The following is a 16,284-nucleotide window of genomic DNA, read 5'->3' as shown; positions in this document are numbered from 1 at the left end:
CACACCACACCAAGTGGCAATTATCTATTTTGCTTAATCAAAAACAGAACAAACTTCCATGGGGTACAATGTGGACATTCGATGTGGTCGAAGCGACTTCTTGAGTGTTCAAAGAGAATTCCCTGACAAAAAAAAACTCCTTAATGAAAAAATTCAAAGGTTTTACACACATTTTACAATACACAAATTTCAGGATTGTCAATTTCGTTGAATCATTTATACAATCTAGACTGCCATGCTCATCCTGTATCACAACATGAGTAGGATGTGTTTTCTCATACTAAATTATGATATAGAAACAATTACATGTATGTATATGCTGCAGTTAATGGACAGCGACAGACAAGACTTAGACAACTACAAAAACATGAAACTTTTATTATGATGATGAGTTTGTCTAATTCTGAAAAATAAAGTTGTATATCTAGATTCACCTTCTTTGAACTGCTTTTTTCCTTATAACTCCCATGGTGCACGCCACGGATCAGTGGCAATCGGCCTAGTGAGCACGAGTGCAGCCAGTGGACTCCCCCAGAGGCCCGCCTCTATGTTTCCATGTTAGATGCGACCTAAAAGAGGCAAATAAATCAATCAAACTGCAGTTCACATCACCGGCGAGGTTCACATCAGATTAGCAGTTGTGCAGCTCGAGTAAAGCAGCAATGTAGTTATCCATGACTCATTTCCAGCATTATTCTATCTTATTACTGTAAGGTGAATTTCCTTCTTGAGAAAAATCGAACTGCCCTAAATTACCAAAGGGAACAACTCAATGCTGTAAAAAAAGGGGAATTGGTAGCAGAACACGAACATCACAAACATGGTGCTCTGCTCGCGGGAGTGCAGAGCGGTGCTCACCATGAATAAGTATGGATCATGAAAACACTTCAAGTCATCTTAACCCTGTTTCCATGAATAAGTACGGAAGCCTCACTCATCAGAGTGCCAATAGCTACACGCAAACTGCACATTTGTTTCCAGAAATACATTAGCATATATGTGAGGCCACCAAATCAAGGCAAGTAGAACAGAATCTTGGAGTTAAACTACTGGAAAATATAACTGCATGCTGCAAGGAACTGTCTATCAAATGTATCTGAACCTACACACAAACAGGAACTGTACGGCGCGAACAGCTGCACAAACCTGGTAATTGCAGGAGTACAGAGCGGCACTCACTCACCGGAGTCCACGGCTCCACGACCGTGGTCGCAGCAGTCCACATCGGCCTGCCAGAGTCGATGTTGAACTAAACTCTGCACATTTCTCCTCCTTCATACTTCAGCATTTCATCGTCAGTTGACTGAAGCTTCTCACGTTGTCGTCAGTTAACTGGTTACACAAATTTTCGTCAGTCGAATAATTCATATGTTCCTGAGCCTGTTCAGGACATGGCAGTAGCTATCAGTTCCTTGTTTGTAGAGGTAGTTAGGCCGCACTACTAGCACCATGGGATGGCATGGATCATGCGCATACTGCGGCAGTAGAACTAGCGCAAGACTTGGGCGTCGTGGGATGGCACGATCAGTAGGCTCAGTCAGCGTTTAGTATGTAGCTACTTTGGTGGATCGTTGGCGATCACCTGAATAAAAGGGAAGAAACAGAAAAGCTGCAGTTGGTTGTACGCAGCACAAATCATCGTCTTCCTCTCGTTCATTTTTGCATAACATCAGTGAGTTGAGAGAGTTTGGCAACGTCATTTGGTATCAGAGCCTGTGTACCGATCATGGTAGGAACACCTCCACCCCCATTGTCGCCGGCGGCAGCCGCCTCCAAGAAGTCTGGAACATCGACATCCCCACGTCGTGTGCGCTCACCGAGCCGCGGATGTCGACGGGAAAGGAGCAGCGGCGGCGGCGAGATCGTGGTCCGAGAGGTCGTGAGGGAAACCGGCGGCGGGGGCGGAGGCACGTCCTGGCCGGTCCTCACGAAGACAAACTACACAGAGTGGGCGATACTCATGCGCGTGAAGCTCCAAGGTGCAGGCCTATGGAAGGCCGTGGACGCCGACGACGGCACGGAGAGGCAGGAGAGACAGGCGCTTATCGAAGCTTGGGGAAGAGGTTCTACTGAAGCTTCAACCTTATGTCCAGTCTTCAGTGGTGGTCACACCATATGCAAAATTCTCTCTCAAATTCTATGGTCCATACTAAGTCTTGGCTTGGGTTGGCGCAACGGCATATCGGCTCCATTTACCACCAGAAAGCAAGATTCATAATGTTTTTCACGTCTCCCAGCTGAAGCCCTTCACTCCCAATTATACTCCGGTATTCACTGATTTACCCACTACTATCAATTTTTCGTTGGGCTCCTTTCTTCCTCAAGCAATTCTGGAGCGTTGTATGGTGAAAAGGGGCAACTCAGTTATTCCTCAGATCAAGGTGCGGTGGGCTCATCTTCCAGAGGACTGTGCAACATGGGAAGATTACTATGTGCTGCAAAAGCGTTACCCTGATGCTTCACTGTGGAAGGATGCTGCTTTACGAGAGGGGGAAAGTGTCGCGTCCCCATTCTCTAGCAATATGGTGACGGACACAGAAGTGGACCCAAGCTGAATCCTGGTGGGCTTAGGGAGTGTTGGGCCACGTGTGGGCCTGGTTGTTGCTGGTGCGAGTGTGTGGTCGGGACGTGTTATAAGTCCCTGTTGATGTAACAAGGACCTTATCGAATGAATGAATGAAATCGTCCCGAGCACTCAATCTCATCCCCTTTTCCTTGTGATCTCATCCTCTCTCTGTCTCTCTTATCTCAAGTAAACCCCAAATTCCAGCACTACTATGAGGATCTATCTACGGGTCCTCACAGGCAGAGTGGAGGAGTTCACGGTGTGCGGTCGAGGCTACGTGGACGAGGGATGGGCGGGGACGAGCGGGTTTGGGTTGGGTTCGGGTTTAGAAGGTGTTTAGGCTATCTCCAGTCGCCTCCCCCAAAGCGGCTCCGAAATCGCGTCGGATCGAGCGATTGGGTGACGTTGTTGCTTGGTGTCGCGTTTGGGGTGCGTCGCTGCCCAGTCGTGCCCCCCATTTAGAGGCTCCAAATCAATAAAGATGCACGAAAATAAAAGTTTTCGTTCAAATTTGATTATATTTTACAAGTTTGAATGAAAAATCGCTGCCCAGTCGCGCATCATTGTCCTCCTCGCGGGCACGGGCGTCGTCCTGCAGCTTCTTCTGCGACTCGAACGACTCGATGAACTCCCGCTGCGCTGCCGCCTCCTCCGGATCTAGCCCGTCGTCGTCGAACCAGTCGAAGTCGTCGTTGTCGTCGTCCTCCTCCTCCTCCTCCTCCACCACTTATGCCGCCAACGCCTTCGCCTCCCAGGTTGCCGCTTCCGTTGCCGCCGCCTCCTCCCGCACCTGCTCCAGCTCCTCCCGCGGCTGTCGTTGATGGAGCTCCCGCAGCCGATGCCGCTCGGCAGCTCATCGGCACGCCGCCACGGCTCTAGCTCGTCCGCACGACACTGCAGCTGCTTTGCATGCCACCGCTCGCCCATCTCCTCCGCCCGGCGTAGGCGCGTCTCTTCCGTTGTGGCGGCGTCGAAAACCGCTATGGTGGCCGCTTGCGCTGCCTCCTCCCACGTTTCATTGTCCGCGAGCTCCGGGTCGACATCGAACTCCGGTGGTTGTGAAGATGGAGGTGGAGGTGGAGACGATGGTGGATGCAATTGGCCGCCACTCGCGATGCAGGTTTTCGTTATGTCTGGCTCCCGCGAAGCGTCCCCTTTTTAGCGGGATGGGTTGGCCATTGGGCCGCGCCGAGCCAAAAAAGACTTTGAGGTGCGGCGCTAGGACAGTCAAAGGTTCTTGTTGAGATGGAAATCGACGTTCTTTTGAAAAGGGCTAGGTAGTTTGCACGCAGGCAAAACTGCTTCATGAAAGGTAAAAAATAGACTTGGATTTCATGGGTTTATTAATGACTAGTCCCTCGTTTGAAGCCTTAAGAAAGCGGCTGTTTTTTTTTCCGAATGACCTTATTTCGAGAATCAACAGAAAAAACTAGTCGGATAAAGAACAGAATTAAAAAAGATACAGGTTAAACGTGTACACATGTGTTCTATTCCGCACACATGTGTACATGTGTTCTATACCGTGCGCGGATAAGTATATATATATATATCAATCCCATTGATATATATATATATATCTTATCTATGCGTGCGTGCATGCGTACATGTGCATGATTTGTTATCTATCCATGACCCAAATCTCTTTGGGAGACGGTTTGAAACTATGAAGTCTGAATGACTACTTGTTGCTGCCGCTACTGCTTATACCTGGCCAACGGGCCGGCACTGGCCCGGCCCCAGCTTCACGTGCCTGGCCCGGCCTGGCACGCAGGCAACCCGTGAACTGGTGGGCCGTGCCATGCCGGCCCACGTGCCCCACCCCCGGCCCCGGCACGGCACAGAAGCTAAGCGGGCCGACATGATGGCCCGTTTGGCACGCGGGCCCGGGAATCACAAACATGCCCCGCGATATATCCCTTTAAAGAGCATCGAATTCCTCATACATCAGCAAGATTTCATTGGTTCGGTGGTTAGGTGGGCGCGTGGGAGGACAGAGGTTGCGAGTTTGACCCCTGGTTAGCCCCTATTTTGCTGAATTATTCATGTATTGTTGCGTGCCACACGGGCCGGTCGCGTGCCCTTGCGGGCCACCCGCCTAACGGGCCGTGCCGGGCTGGCACGCATGCCTGGGCCTCTTGCCGAGGCACGGCACCTCAGTTTCACGGGCTAGCACGGGCCCAGCACCTTGAGGGCCGGGCTGGGTCCGTGACGGGCTTTTTTCCCGTGCTGCGGGGCGGCACGTAGGGATGTAAATGGTACGGATAATTTCCGCTCCGAATCCGCATCTGTATCCGTTTTTGAGGATATGGTATGCATTTTTAGAAATCCGCTGGATATGGATACGGATGTGGATAGTGATCAAGAGGATATCCGGCTGATACGGTAGAGGATATGGTATTGATACTATCCGACGGATATGGATTATCCGCCATTTTTTGCGGATTATCCGAGGTCCACAAAGAGGATAATCCGGGAAAATTAGCCCAACCCTAAATATTTAGACAATATAGTTAGTTCATCACCTAAAATATGTATGCTATTATGATGCAATTTGCTTTGTTGTACGAATACGTGTGTACATTTAACTATAGTCTATAATTACAAACGTATTTTACATAAAAAACATATTTTTATTTTTTATGTGTATATTTTCTTAATAATCTGCTTCCGATCCGAGTCCGGTCCGAATCCGCTCCATATCCGTAATCCGATATAATCCGCATCCGAATCCGCATCCGACCATTATCCGCTCCGATCCGAATCCGTTACAAAAATATGGTAAAAGATATATTTTTTTTTTGAGGGGAACCGCCTTTATTCATATAATCATAAACTCTGGAATACAAAGACCCTCAGGCGGATTCACTAGCCATAAACGGCGACCTGGATCATCTAGCACAACACTCCTAGCTAGATTGTGAGCTTCTTTATTGGATGCTCTCTTCTCATGGACAAAGGATAATTGATCAAACGTATCCATAGCCCCCTTGATTTCGGAGATCACTTGGGCATAAATCCCCAACGTCCCCGCCTTGATGTTCCTTACCACGGCAAGGCAGTCACTAGCCACATGCACTCGTCGCACATTGATATGATAAGAGCAATTTCCGATCCGATCCGATCCGTTTACATCCTTAGCGGCACGCCAAAGCCCGGCCCGTTGGTCAGGTATGCTGCTGCTGCATGCTCCAGGATTGACCGTGAATCCGTGATATACTTGCGGCTCTGAATACATCACGGATGGATTGCCATCTCAGGTTCGGCATCGGGAAGAACGATCAGAGAATCACCTTCACCTTCACCGGAGAAGGCAGCAGCCACCGGTGTATTTCATTGCTGCGGTGAAGCAGGCCGCCGAGCTGAAAGACGTCGAGGACGCCGGTGCCGCCTACTGCCGGTGAATTCGCGGCTCGTCGGACGGGCAGACGGGCGGTGCAGGCGGAGGCGGCGGTCGGGAGCGCTTCGTACCGGGATAAAGGGATCCATCGAGATTCCATGCTATGCTTGGGTGGCAAACCGGCGACATCATCATCGCGCGCACCCTAAAAGCTAAAAGGAGGAGACATCCAAAAAACTCTGCTTTCCCACTCCACTCCACTCCCCCGCTCCAACCCCGGCGCCGACCGATGGCAGCAGATCCCGCCGCCGCCGCCGCTGCCCAGCAGGTGCCCAAAAGAGAGCCGCCTCCGCCGCTCTCCATCGTCTCCGCCCTCCCCTTCTGGTTCTACCTCACCGCCGCGGTCTCCCTCCTCGCGCTCCTCCTCCCCCACCTCCTCTCTCCCCACGCGTCCCCTCCCCTCCCGCCGCTTCTCCGCCGCCACCTCTCCGACGGCCGCCTCCTCAAGCTCCACCCGGGCCCCGACCTCTTCGCCCTCACCTCCCTCCCCGCCGCCACCTCCGCGCCCCACCACCCCGTGCTCGTCCTCCCGGGCCTCGCCGCCGGGTCCTTCTCCTTCCGCCGCCTCCTCTCCTCCCTCTCCTCCCGCGGCCTCCTCGCCGCCGCCATCGACCTCCCAGGCCAGGGCCTCTCACCACCACCTCCTCCTCCCCCTCCCCGCACAAACCCCCTCCGCGAAATCATCGACCGCGGCATCTTCCACGCCTTCGAGCACCTCGTGGAGACCGGCGAGGTGCCGTTCCAGGACGAGCCTGCCCCCGACGCGTCCCACTCCTTCTACTCCGCCGCCGAAGCCGCCGCGGCCTCGGCCCGCGCCGTCGACGCGCTCGGGCTCGGGCCCGTCCATCTCGTGATCCACGACTCCGCGCTCGCCGCGGGGGCCGCGCTCGTATCGGCCAATCCGGCGGCCGTGCTCAGTGTCACCCTAATCGACACCACCGCCACTCTGCCGGCATTCCCCTCCGCGGTCCTCGGCGTGCCGGTGCTGGGGAGGCTGGTTCTGTCGGTGCCGGCATTGTTCAAGGGGTTGATGCGTCTGTGCTGCGTACGGGGGATGGACGCCCAGGAGGCCGATGCGCACAGGGCGGCGATGCGTGGGGAGGGTAAGAGGGATGCGGTGTTTGAGGCTGGGAAGGCCATGAACCAGAGCTTTGACCTCAGGGAGTGGAGGGCCTCTTCAGAAGAGGTCAAGAGCCTGCCCATGATGGTTCTCTGGTCTGGTTCTTGGTCAGATAAGTGGATCGATGAGGGGAAGAAGGTCACCGCCGCGTTGCCCGGCACCAAATTCGTCTACCATTATGGCGGCCGATGGCCTCAGGTCAGTCTCATTGTCTGCACATGTTTATCAATTTCACTTTTAGAGACTACGCCTACTTCTCATGGGTTGGGTAGGTTGCCTTATGTGTTAGCTTCAGCTCATGGTTGCCCTTCTGCCGTTTCATTTACATAACTATACTATGCATCATTCTTGCAACAAGGTTTGTGTCTTTTTGGTTCAAATGAATCTCATATAATTTTTAGAGGATTGTATTCCTTATGAATTTTGCGTATGAGGCTTGCTTGGTTTGTTGTAGGATTGAAAACCATAGATATTTTCCTATTTCCACTTTGCATGTTAATTCCATGGGATTTTTTTTTCCTTTAGTTGGTCTCATGGAAATATTCCTTTGTTTCTACTATAACTATGCCGTATGCCTAATCCTTGGGTAAGTTTTCTGCGATTTTCATGTGGTGCAACCAAACAACTTCTACTGCATACTCCGATGTTTACAATCCTTTGAATCCTACGTTTTTTCCTATTCATGCCTTTCTAGAATCCTGCAAACCAAATAGGTCCACAACCATATTTGACTTTAGAGCTCGGGCTACATTGGACTTCTTAGGGGTCCTTTGATTCATAGGATAGAAAAAGTGTAACAATAGGAATCCTGTAGGATTGGGATGCCATCTACTTGTAAACTATATGGAAAGAGGAATTCACTTTGATTGTGGCGAAGGAATTTTCCGTGAGGTCTAACCTCATGTTTTTTTCCTATGAAATTTACGCTACAAGATCCCTATGGGATATGATCCTATGAAACAAACGAAGGAAAATTTCCATATGATTTCAGTCCTACACAAATCCTTTGATAATCCTATGAATCAAAGGAGCCCATGTTGTGTAAGAGGCTACTATACCGACCTAATCCAGGTTTCCATGAATTGACTGTGACTTTTCTTGACAAAATGTTTATACTAGTGTTGTTATCATGTCTACAAGTAGCAAGGATGCAAATCAGTTCGAGAAAGGAGGTAGTAGTTAACCTCATCCCTTTACTTATAGGGAACCAACTAATAAATTTCCCTTAGACTGATACTATATAAATGTATATGATCTTCTCTTTTTCCTTGCAAATCGTCTGCTTAACTAGAGCCATGTTGCCATTATGTGCTGCTATGTTTAGTCAGGTTAGTGTGCGAAGTTGTATTATAGTTAAAGTGACAAGTTGAGATTATGATTGTTTCCCCCCTTAATTTGTAATTTCAGGTGGATGCTTGTGAGGAAATCTCAAAGCTGATATCAGAGTTTGTGGCCTTGTTAACAACAACTGCGACAGAGTATGGGTCGCAAAATATCAACCAATCTTCTGACAAATCAACAGAAGCTCACAGCGATCATCCCGCTTCATGAAAACCATAACTATCAGATTCATGGTTAAAAATGCCTTGCAAGTGAATTCACATGGCTCGGCCAAAGTGTTACTCGTCTTGGACCGTCCATCAAACTTATATGGGTTGACAGTCGTCATGTTCCTATCAGGTTTTCCTTTCGTGTATGATATCATCTTCCCGTGAAAGCTGGAACAAGTTCACCCGTAGGCCTGTTTTGTCCATCTTTCAGGTTTTGCTGTCAAAATGTAACTTGAGACTCTTTGGCCTTAGAGAAGTTTGTGTTAGGGAATCTGTCAGAAGGTTCGGCTCGCATAACCTGACTTGGTGTGTTGTTGTTTTGTTGCCATTGATGATGTGTGAAAAGCACGCATCTCCTGTAAAACAAACAGGCAAAACTGTAACTGCTATTTTACGGTTTTGCACAAAAATAGCCATTTTAGATCCTGTAAAATGGGCTGACACTTAATATTTTTAGAGATAATTCTTTATATGACGCTTCCTTAAAATGAGATTCCTTATTTGACGCTAGACAAAAATTTCTTCCCTATATATATGACAGTAGTTGACTGTCCGTGTGTTGCTACAGCTTTTTTTCTGCGAGAAAGGAAAGTGACATTAAAACTTTAGTCTTACATAGAGGTACTCAAGAAAAGGAAAAATTACAACCAAGCCCCTTTGACTCTGATGTCAATGACAACGAGGACGAGCCGGTGGTGCGCCGGATTTGCCGCTGCTCCACTTCTGTCTTGGATTAGAACCAACCCCCACGCGGCCGGGTAGTCACCGGACAAGTGCCCTGAAGACCTGCACCCTAAGCCGCCATCTCCATCACGAAGCTCGAACTCACCTCCACCTTCAGCTGCAACAACAACCAGATCAACCGCCTTCGATCTGGACGGGGGACGATGAACTCGATCGATCCGAAGACCACCAAGCTCTAGGAAGACGCGCGCACGAACGCCGGAGCTCCGAGGAGCTCTAACGACGAAAGGGGAAAGCGCCGTCAACAAAAACCGCACCGCTAGCCTCGCCACCTCCTCGACGCCGCCGGGCGAAACCTAGGGGTCCCTACACTATGTACATGCCCATATATCTAAAAAAATATGCTTGAAAATCCACGTTGATACAAAAATACCTACAATGCAGAAAATAAATCTATCTCCAGACAATGAAATCCACAATGTAAAAAAATAAATTAAGGACAATGTAGAAAATGGAAAAAAAGTACGTGCAAATTTCTCTCACTAAGTCCCTAAAACAAATTTTGGCATATTATACTTGCCATGATTAATCCTATAAATTTGGATGTTCATGGTTCGACAAAAATATTGGCATGCTATTTTATTGGCCTACCATGGTATTGTAACACGAGAACATATACCAAGATGCTTGTTTCAACCATGAATTCTAACAAATTGAGACTGTTTCCAAAGATATAAAAATTGCTCTAGTCAAATTGATGATATGATTCCATCAACATAGATTGGGGATTCCTTCGTCTCAACGGGAAATATGCTTCCATGGACATGCATTAGAGAATAAAGAGTGTATCCTAAGTACATTTATATTATTTTGTTCGATTTGACTACTTGCTCTATAAGGTCTCAACGATGTTGTTGTCAGGCTGTTACCCTGCCAGAAGTTCCTTTGCAGCGGGGGGCGGAGCGTCTTGAAGACGAAGCAGATCCTCTATCATATCCTGACCCAGAGAAAAAGGTTGTCCTTCACTGACCCGCTACGCACTCGGCCATCTTGTATGACTTGCGCGCCGACGGGCGCTGTAATGGTACCTTACCCCTAAATGTATTTTTGATAATTAATAATAATCCTCTATGGGCTAATGTTTTTATTGTGTTTATATGAAAGAATATTTCATAGGCATTTCTTGAAGTTCATATATTGGATTCAAGTGTGGATGCCATAAATATAATGTTATACCTTTGGTATTGACATCAAGATCATCGATTTGAAGAGAAAAATATGATATGATCAAGAAGAATAAATGAAGATGTAGTTCTTGTGTGGAACTCAAGTTAGCCATGCTCTAGCTTATGTGGTAAGCAATGATCAAGATATTATGTGAGCATGAAGAGATACAAGGTTGACCGACACTAAGAGTGAAGATTAAATTCAAGTTGATTAACACGTGAAGCATAAAGATTGTACCACTTTGGATCATGTGATTCTATGGAGGGTAAGCCTTGTCAATTATGCTTCATGAGCTAATCCATCATATATGTGCATTTGTGTTGTCTATGTGGGTTAGATATCATGCCTGAATCTTGCCGACAATGATTGTGAGGGACTCTCGCTTGAGGGAGCTTGAAGCGTTATCATCAAGATCAAGCGAGATACGCGAGGCAAAGGTATAGCCTTGCTACGTTTCTTTTTACCGGTCTCAAGGTGGTTGTTGAGAGACCGAGTTGTAGGATAGATAACCGCACTATTAGGGCATGTACAATGGTGATGAGTCAGCAGTCTGTAAGAGATAGTTATAGGTGATTTTGATGATGTGAAGGAAAGAGAATGAGGAGAGAGAAGGAGGCTGTCCGTAAAGTTCCAGACAGTCTGTAGTCTTCTTACAGACAGCTTACAGACACCATTTTTGTTGTTGTATGAAGGGTGCCTATAATTATAGTCACATATAGCTATGACTAAAAATAGACAACTTACAGACAGACTATTGTATACACTGTCTATATCATTGTCTATAAATGACATTGAGTAGTACTATAGACACCATCTGTCTAAACCAATGTACATGCCCTTAATAGGGGTTTTCGGTTCAGTAACTTGATCGCATCGTTTTAGCGAGCTCAATACTTTGCATACTTATATTTTTGTTGCTCTTTGGTATTTCTTTGTGTTAGGTTCTTGAGTTGTTGCTAGCTTTTCAACAAGTCCAAGTTCATCGAAAACGGAATCCTTCCTCTATTGCGTTTTTAAGTTTGGACGTCTTTTTCGTTTCTTGACGTGAGGATGCGCCCTCTCTAAAATCATCTAAAAACATTTTGCGAGGAGTCTCAATATTTCCAACAAAATTGATTATTTCCAACAAAATTGATTCATCTGAATCGGTGTTCGGAAATTAGTGAGAAATCTTTTGTCAAAAGTAGTAAGTACAGGGAAACGATAAGTACTACATAATTTTTTAAATTGAAGACAGTTCCTAGGTGATCGCAATGTCGTTTGTATCCCTGTTTCATGTGATGATTTGGTCAGGCTCATGTCTGAAATCGCCACCGGTACTGAATCCTGTCCTGCAACGCTGTTGAATTCAGTTCTACAAAGAACAAGATACGTGGCCCAATCACCTCGCAGCAAACACGTGACCCAGCATCAGTCACAGCCATCCATTTCCGAATCGGACGGCTGACAGAGCGCGGCAACGTGGCTCTTCGTTCATTTCCTGGCCCAGAACCAGAAGTAGGAGTATTTTCCGATCGAAAAAAAATACAGCAGAAACACGAAAAGAACTCGAGCGATGCACTCCTGGACGCAACGGCTGCTGGCCGCGGCGACGACGGCCGCCCTCCTCCTCGCCGCCACCTGCGCCGCCGCCTCCGCCCTCGACGCCTTCCACGTCCCCTCCGTCGAAGCCCAAGCCCACGTATGCCTCTGCGGCTCTGCCCCCCTTTCTCGCTTTTTGTAGAGTAATCTTCAGTTAAACCATCGAAATCGGGCTGTTCACGTGATGCTCCGATGCCTACATTTGTTAAGTGATTTATGGTAGCGCTCTCCCAGTGATGCCGAATTTCAGAATTACCTGAAATTTTTGATAGGGTTTAGGGGTCTCTGCTATTTCGAGGTGAACTGGTGGTGGGATTTGGGCTGTTCTAAGATGGCCGGTGGATCTGTTGACCTGTTGATATACAGCTATTTGCAGTATAGGGTTATCGTTAGATAGATCATGTACTTACTGACTGCTTCATCGATCCTGTGTTTAAAGACTGTGAAGTTTGTTTCAGATTGTATAGTTTTGGTCATGGTAAAAATTGGTGCTTTATCAGAGTATGCTGAACAATTACAGATATTGTACAGGGAAACTTGCTTATTCATTCCCTGGTGCTTGTAGGTCACCAAGATAAATCAATTCCGCAAGCAGCTTAACGGGAATGACAAGGTCTGCGCATTTACTTTACCTCCCTTTCTCCTCTTTCATATAGTCTTTCATCAAGAAATAAGGTTGCCAAGTCGCTGGTTAACAGTTGGTAATTCTGAAACAGGGAAACATTTCAGTTCTGTTTTCCTGTAGTATTCTCTGTTTACCGCCATACATGTTATGTTTCAGCCCTTGTTTCTCATCAAGCAGATCAAATTGTGCTGTTGGTAAATGATATTTCAGTTCTATAGGTAAATCTGTAAACCATAATAAATCTATCTTACTTTATCGTGTGCTGTGTTTGTTTTGCTTGGTAAAAACAGAAGATTTCTAGATTATTAACGTTCAACGTGGTTTATCTTCTTTGATGGGAATAGCATTAGGCTCTGAAACAAAGAAATAATTCCTAGTCGAAAACCTTTTGCCACCTTAAAATACAGTCCAACATCATCTACATCAATATGTTTTGAAGATACATTGTTTCACCTTTATATCTAAAAAAGAATCATCTAATTATATATAGGAACTTCATTTTACAGCTACTAATCTGTTCATCTCATAGACTGCCTGTTCTACAGATGCTATTACTGTCAATCCTGCATCTAATATATGTTGCATATCATGATACTTCCCGTTATGGGTCTTTGAGAAATGTCTAACAAAAAGTGTGGCAGGTGACGTTAACCTTCAATATATCTGCAAAGTTGGAATCACTATTCACATGGAACACAAAGCAGGTGATATTTCATTTCAGTAGAATGTGCAATGCTAAATTAACGATGTTCTGAATATGTTGATGCTTTTTTTTTTACACTGAAACAGCAGGACATTCTGTCCTACTGTGTAATTTTACTTATATGGGGCAAGAATGTACATCTTACAAGATTTACAGAGAAATAAAACAAAACGAGAAGATATTAAAGTAGTATCCAGTCCCTTGAACTATGAACTTTTTTCTGCTTTGCCCTATGGATAACCAAGGCAAGATGCTCCTTGAGCTGTCTTCTCCAATTGGGAATGCTTGGTCTCCCATTTTTGTAGATTTTTCTATTTCATTCATTCCTTATACTCCAACATCCAAGAGTGATGATTTCCATAGATATGCATTTATGCAGTCTGTGTCTGATAAATCAGACTTCATCATAAAAGGTAATCCCAGTGTCTTGCTGGTAAAATGGAACTCCAACATTCTTGGGAAAATTCACAATCCCAGAAGAGGTGCATTTGGGTTTCTGTTATCACATAGTTAGTTAGGGTGATGAAATTTTTTTTCCTTTGCAAAATATTCCTAGTGTTAGCTTTGTCATCCAGCTGAAGCCAAATGAATACGTTATGCTTAAGTTGACATGCACTCTTCTAGATCAGATAAAAAAAACTATGGACCTGTATCTTGTCAGTTAGAAGTTTATAATTTTGATAGATGAGGAAATAGGACCTCAGGGATAAGACCATTTGTTATCATGATCAGATAGCTGCACAAGTGCCAACGTCTGTTGTAACTGAGTGCACCGCTCAATAGCCAAGATGGAGATGGGTCTATGAAAGTGTTCTTCAAACTCCTCTAACAGAAGAACTTGAGCTACTGAAATTTGAGTGTTGTTTGAAAAAAGAATGTAGTTCTGGTGAGTGGTGGGAAAGAGGTGTCTCTTGATATTTGTCAGCCCAGAGCATCACTAGTTTACCATTTGCCACCTTGCAGTTAGCTATCTTCTTGTAGATGCTCAGTAGATTGGGCACATAATTATTTACATGGGCCTGAGGAATGATATAGTATATGCATATCACAAGTAATATTTCTCAACTGGAACGTATGCAGTAACTGAGTCAACATTAAATCAAGTAATTTATTTTACACTATGCTACTACCCTATTGTTACCAATTCCTTTTGCAATATCTGTAATGTACTTCATGGAAATATGTCATGTATCATTAGTAGAAACAAGAAAAGAAATACAAACTTATAGATTATTCTTGCTGCTAGCAACCAAACCAATGAATTGAGAGGCACAGAAATCATTTTATGGACCAATTTATCATCGATGTGCTCAATTCAGAAGTACAGCTTGACTGTTGCTCAACGTCACACCACATATACAATCCTATTGCTAGGATGGTCTTGACAAACCATTGAATGTTATTGGCTTATATAATTGATGTGGATAATACACAGTCCATATCAGTACTACCCCACATATATTTTTCAGATGACGTTGTTAGATGTTAACTTCAGTTCACATCATAAGTACCTACTAACTTATTCTTTTATCAGGTCTTTGTCTTCGTGACCGCTGAGTATGAAAACTCCAAGAACTCCCTGAACCAGGTATGCTACCTATTTGATTCTGGTCAACATCTTGTTTCTGCTAGTAGCTGTATCTTTCAGGAACACATAACTTGCTGTAAGAAACTATTGCTTGACATACGAAGTATTTTGGTAGCAGGCACTTTATTCATCACTCAGAATATCTGCCTTTCTTTTGCCAATAAGTGAAACGTTCCATCGAGTTGTTCCCAGAAACTACACAGTAATGGTTGATTGACAAATGCTTAATAATTGCTTAGATTCATATTACTCCATCTGACAGGTTTCATTATGGGACCGTATAATACCTGACAAAGAGCACGCGAACGTGCAAGTGGAGGTGAAGAGCAAGTATCCTCTCATTGACCAGGTAAAGCTCCACTCATTCTCTCCCCATTTCTGTTTTATTACATGTAAATAACCTGACTTTCTTGAACATGTTCCCTTTCCTCTCATCAGGGGACTAGTCTGCGGGGGAAGAAAGTCCAGCTTGTTCTCCACTGGCACATCATGCCGAACGCTGGCAGGATGATGCGAGGCAAGATGCCCCTCTCTGAGTTCAATCTGCCAGATACCTATACTTCCTGAATACAAATGATTCATTCCTCTGCCCTGTCTTGATAAATTATGTTGGAGGCTCATGATTCTGGTTCCAGAACCATAATAGTGAATTCAATGCATTCGGTGCACCCTGGACAGTGTTGGTAATTCCTAATTTATTGTCATTTACAATATGAATAGCTTACAGTAAGTTGTAATTGATGAAGCAGTGAATATCATGATGAGTTCTGAACGGTAGTGAAGAGCACTAATCTTTGGCTGTAACTAGATATGTTCATTGTTGTCCTTGGGATTATCGATTTCGCGTTGCAGCTACATGTCGTCATGGAAATTAGAAGGCTGGGTCTGGGTGGACTAGAAAAATAGAATGTAGCAGAAATTGCTTAGCTCTCAGGCTACATACATAAGCCTGTATTTTTTTTTTTGAAAATTTCAAAAATGATACTTCCAAGTAAAAAATTATGAAAATATCATAGATGTAGTCAATGATTAATTTTACCTATGTGCAAAATATAATTAATATTCCTTGTAGTTTAGGCTACAATAAAATGACGTACATCTGACATTTTTTGGAGATCTGAAAATTTAACATCTACACTTTTATTGTTTTTGCGTAGCCTAGAATACATAGTATGTCGAATGGATGTTTACAAGATGCAGAATATTGTGAAACTTTTAAACTATATTTTTTTGGAAGGAAAAC

The 16,284-nt window shown here is 45.3% G+C and overlaps 2 protein-coding genes across 2 annotated transcripts; both read left to right on the top strand.

The window, feature by feature from the left end:
- The first annotated feature begins 6,192 nt into the window (after positions 1-6,192).
- On the top strand, positions 6,193-8,914 carry LOC124664454 (protein AUXIN RESPONSE 4-like). The gene is made up of 2 exons (XM_047201971.1): positions 6,193-7,281; positions 8,491-8,914. The coding sequence occupies exons 1-2, from the start codon at positions 6,193-6,195 to the stop codon at positions 8,632-8,634; spliced, it is 1,233 nt and encodes a 410-aa protein (XP_047057927.1). The 3' UTR covers positions 8,635-8,914.
- A 3,163-nt stretch (positions 8,915-12,077) lies between these two features.
- Positions 12,078-15,852, top strand: LOC124665482 (signal peptidase complex subunit 3-like). Its single transcript, XM_047202890.1, has 6 exons — positions 12,078-12,225; positions 12,691-12,738; positions 13,392-13,454; positions 14,988-15,041; positions 15,304-15,390; positions 15,480-15,852. Exons 1-6 carry the CDS (start codon positions 12,100-12,102, stop codon positions 15,606-15,608), a joined length of 507 nt encoding a protein of 168 aa, XP_047058846.1. The 5' UTR covers positions 12,078-12,099; the 3' UTR covers positions 15,609-15,852.
- Positions 15,853-16,284: the final 432 nt, after the last annotated feature.

The sequence above is a fragment of the Lolium rigidum genome, chromosome 6 (assembly GCF_022539505.1).
Source record: "Lolium rigidum isolate FL_2022 chromosome 6, APGP_CSIRO_Lrig_0.1, whole genome shotgun sequence".
NCBI classification, from domain to species: Eukaryota; Viridiplantae; Streptophyta; class Magnoliopsida; order Poales; family Poaceae; genus Lolium; species Lolium rigidum.
Note: the sequence above shows the minus strand (reverse complement) of the source record. Positions and strands in the feature narration are given on the sequence as shown.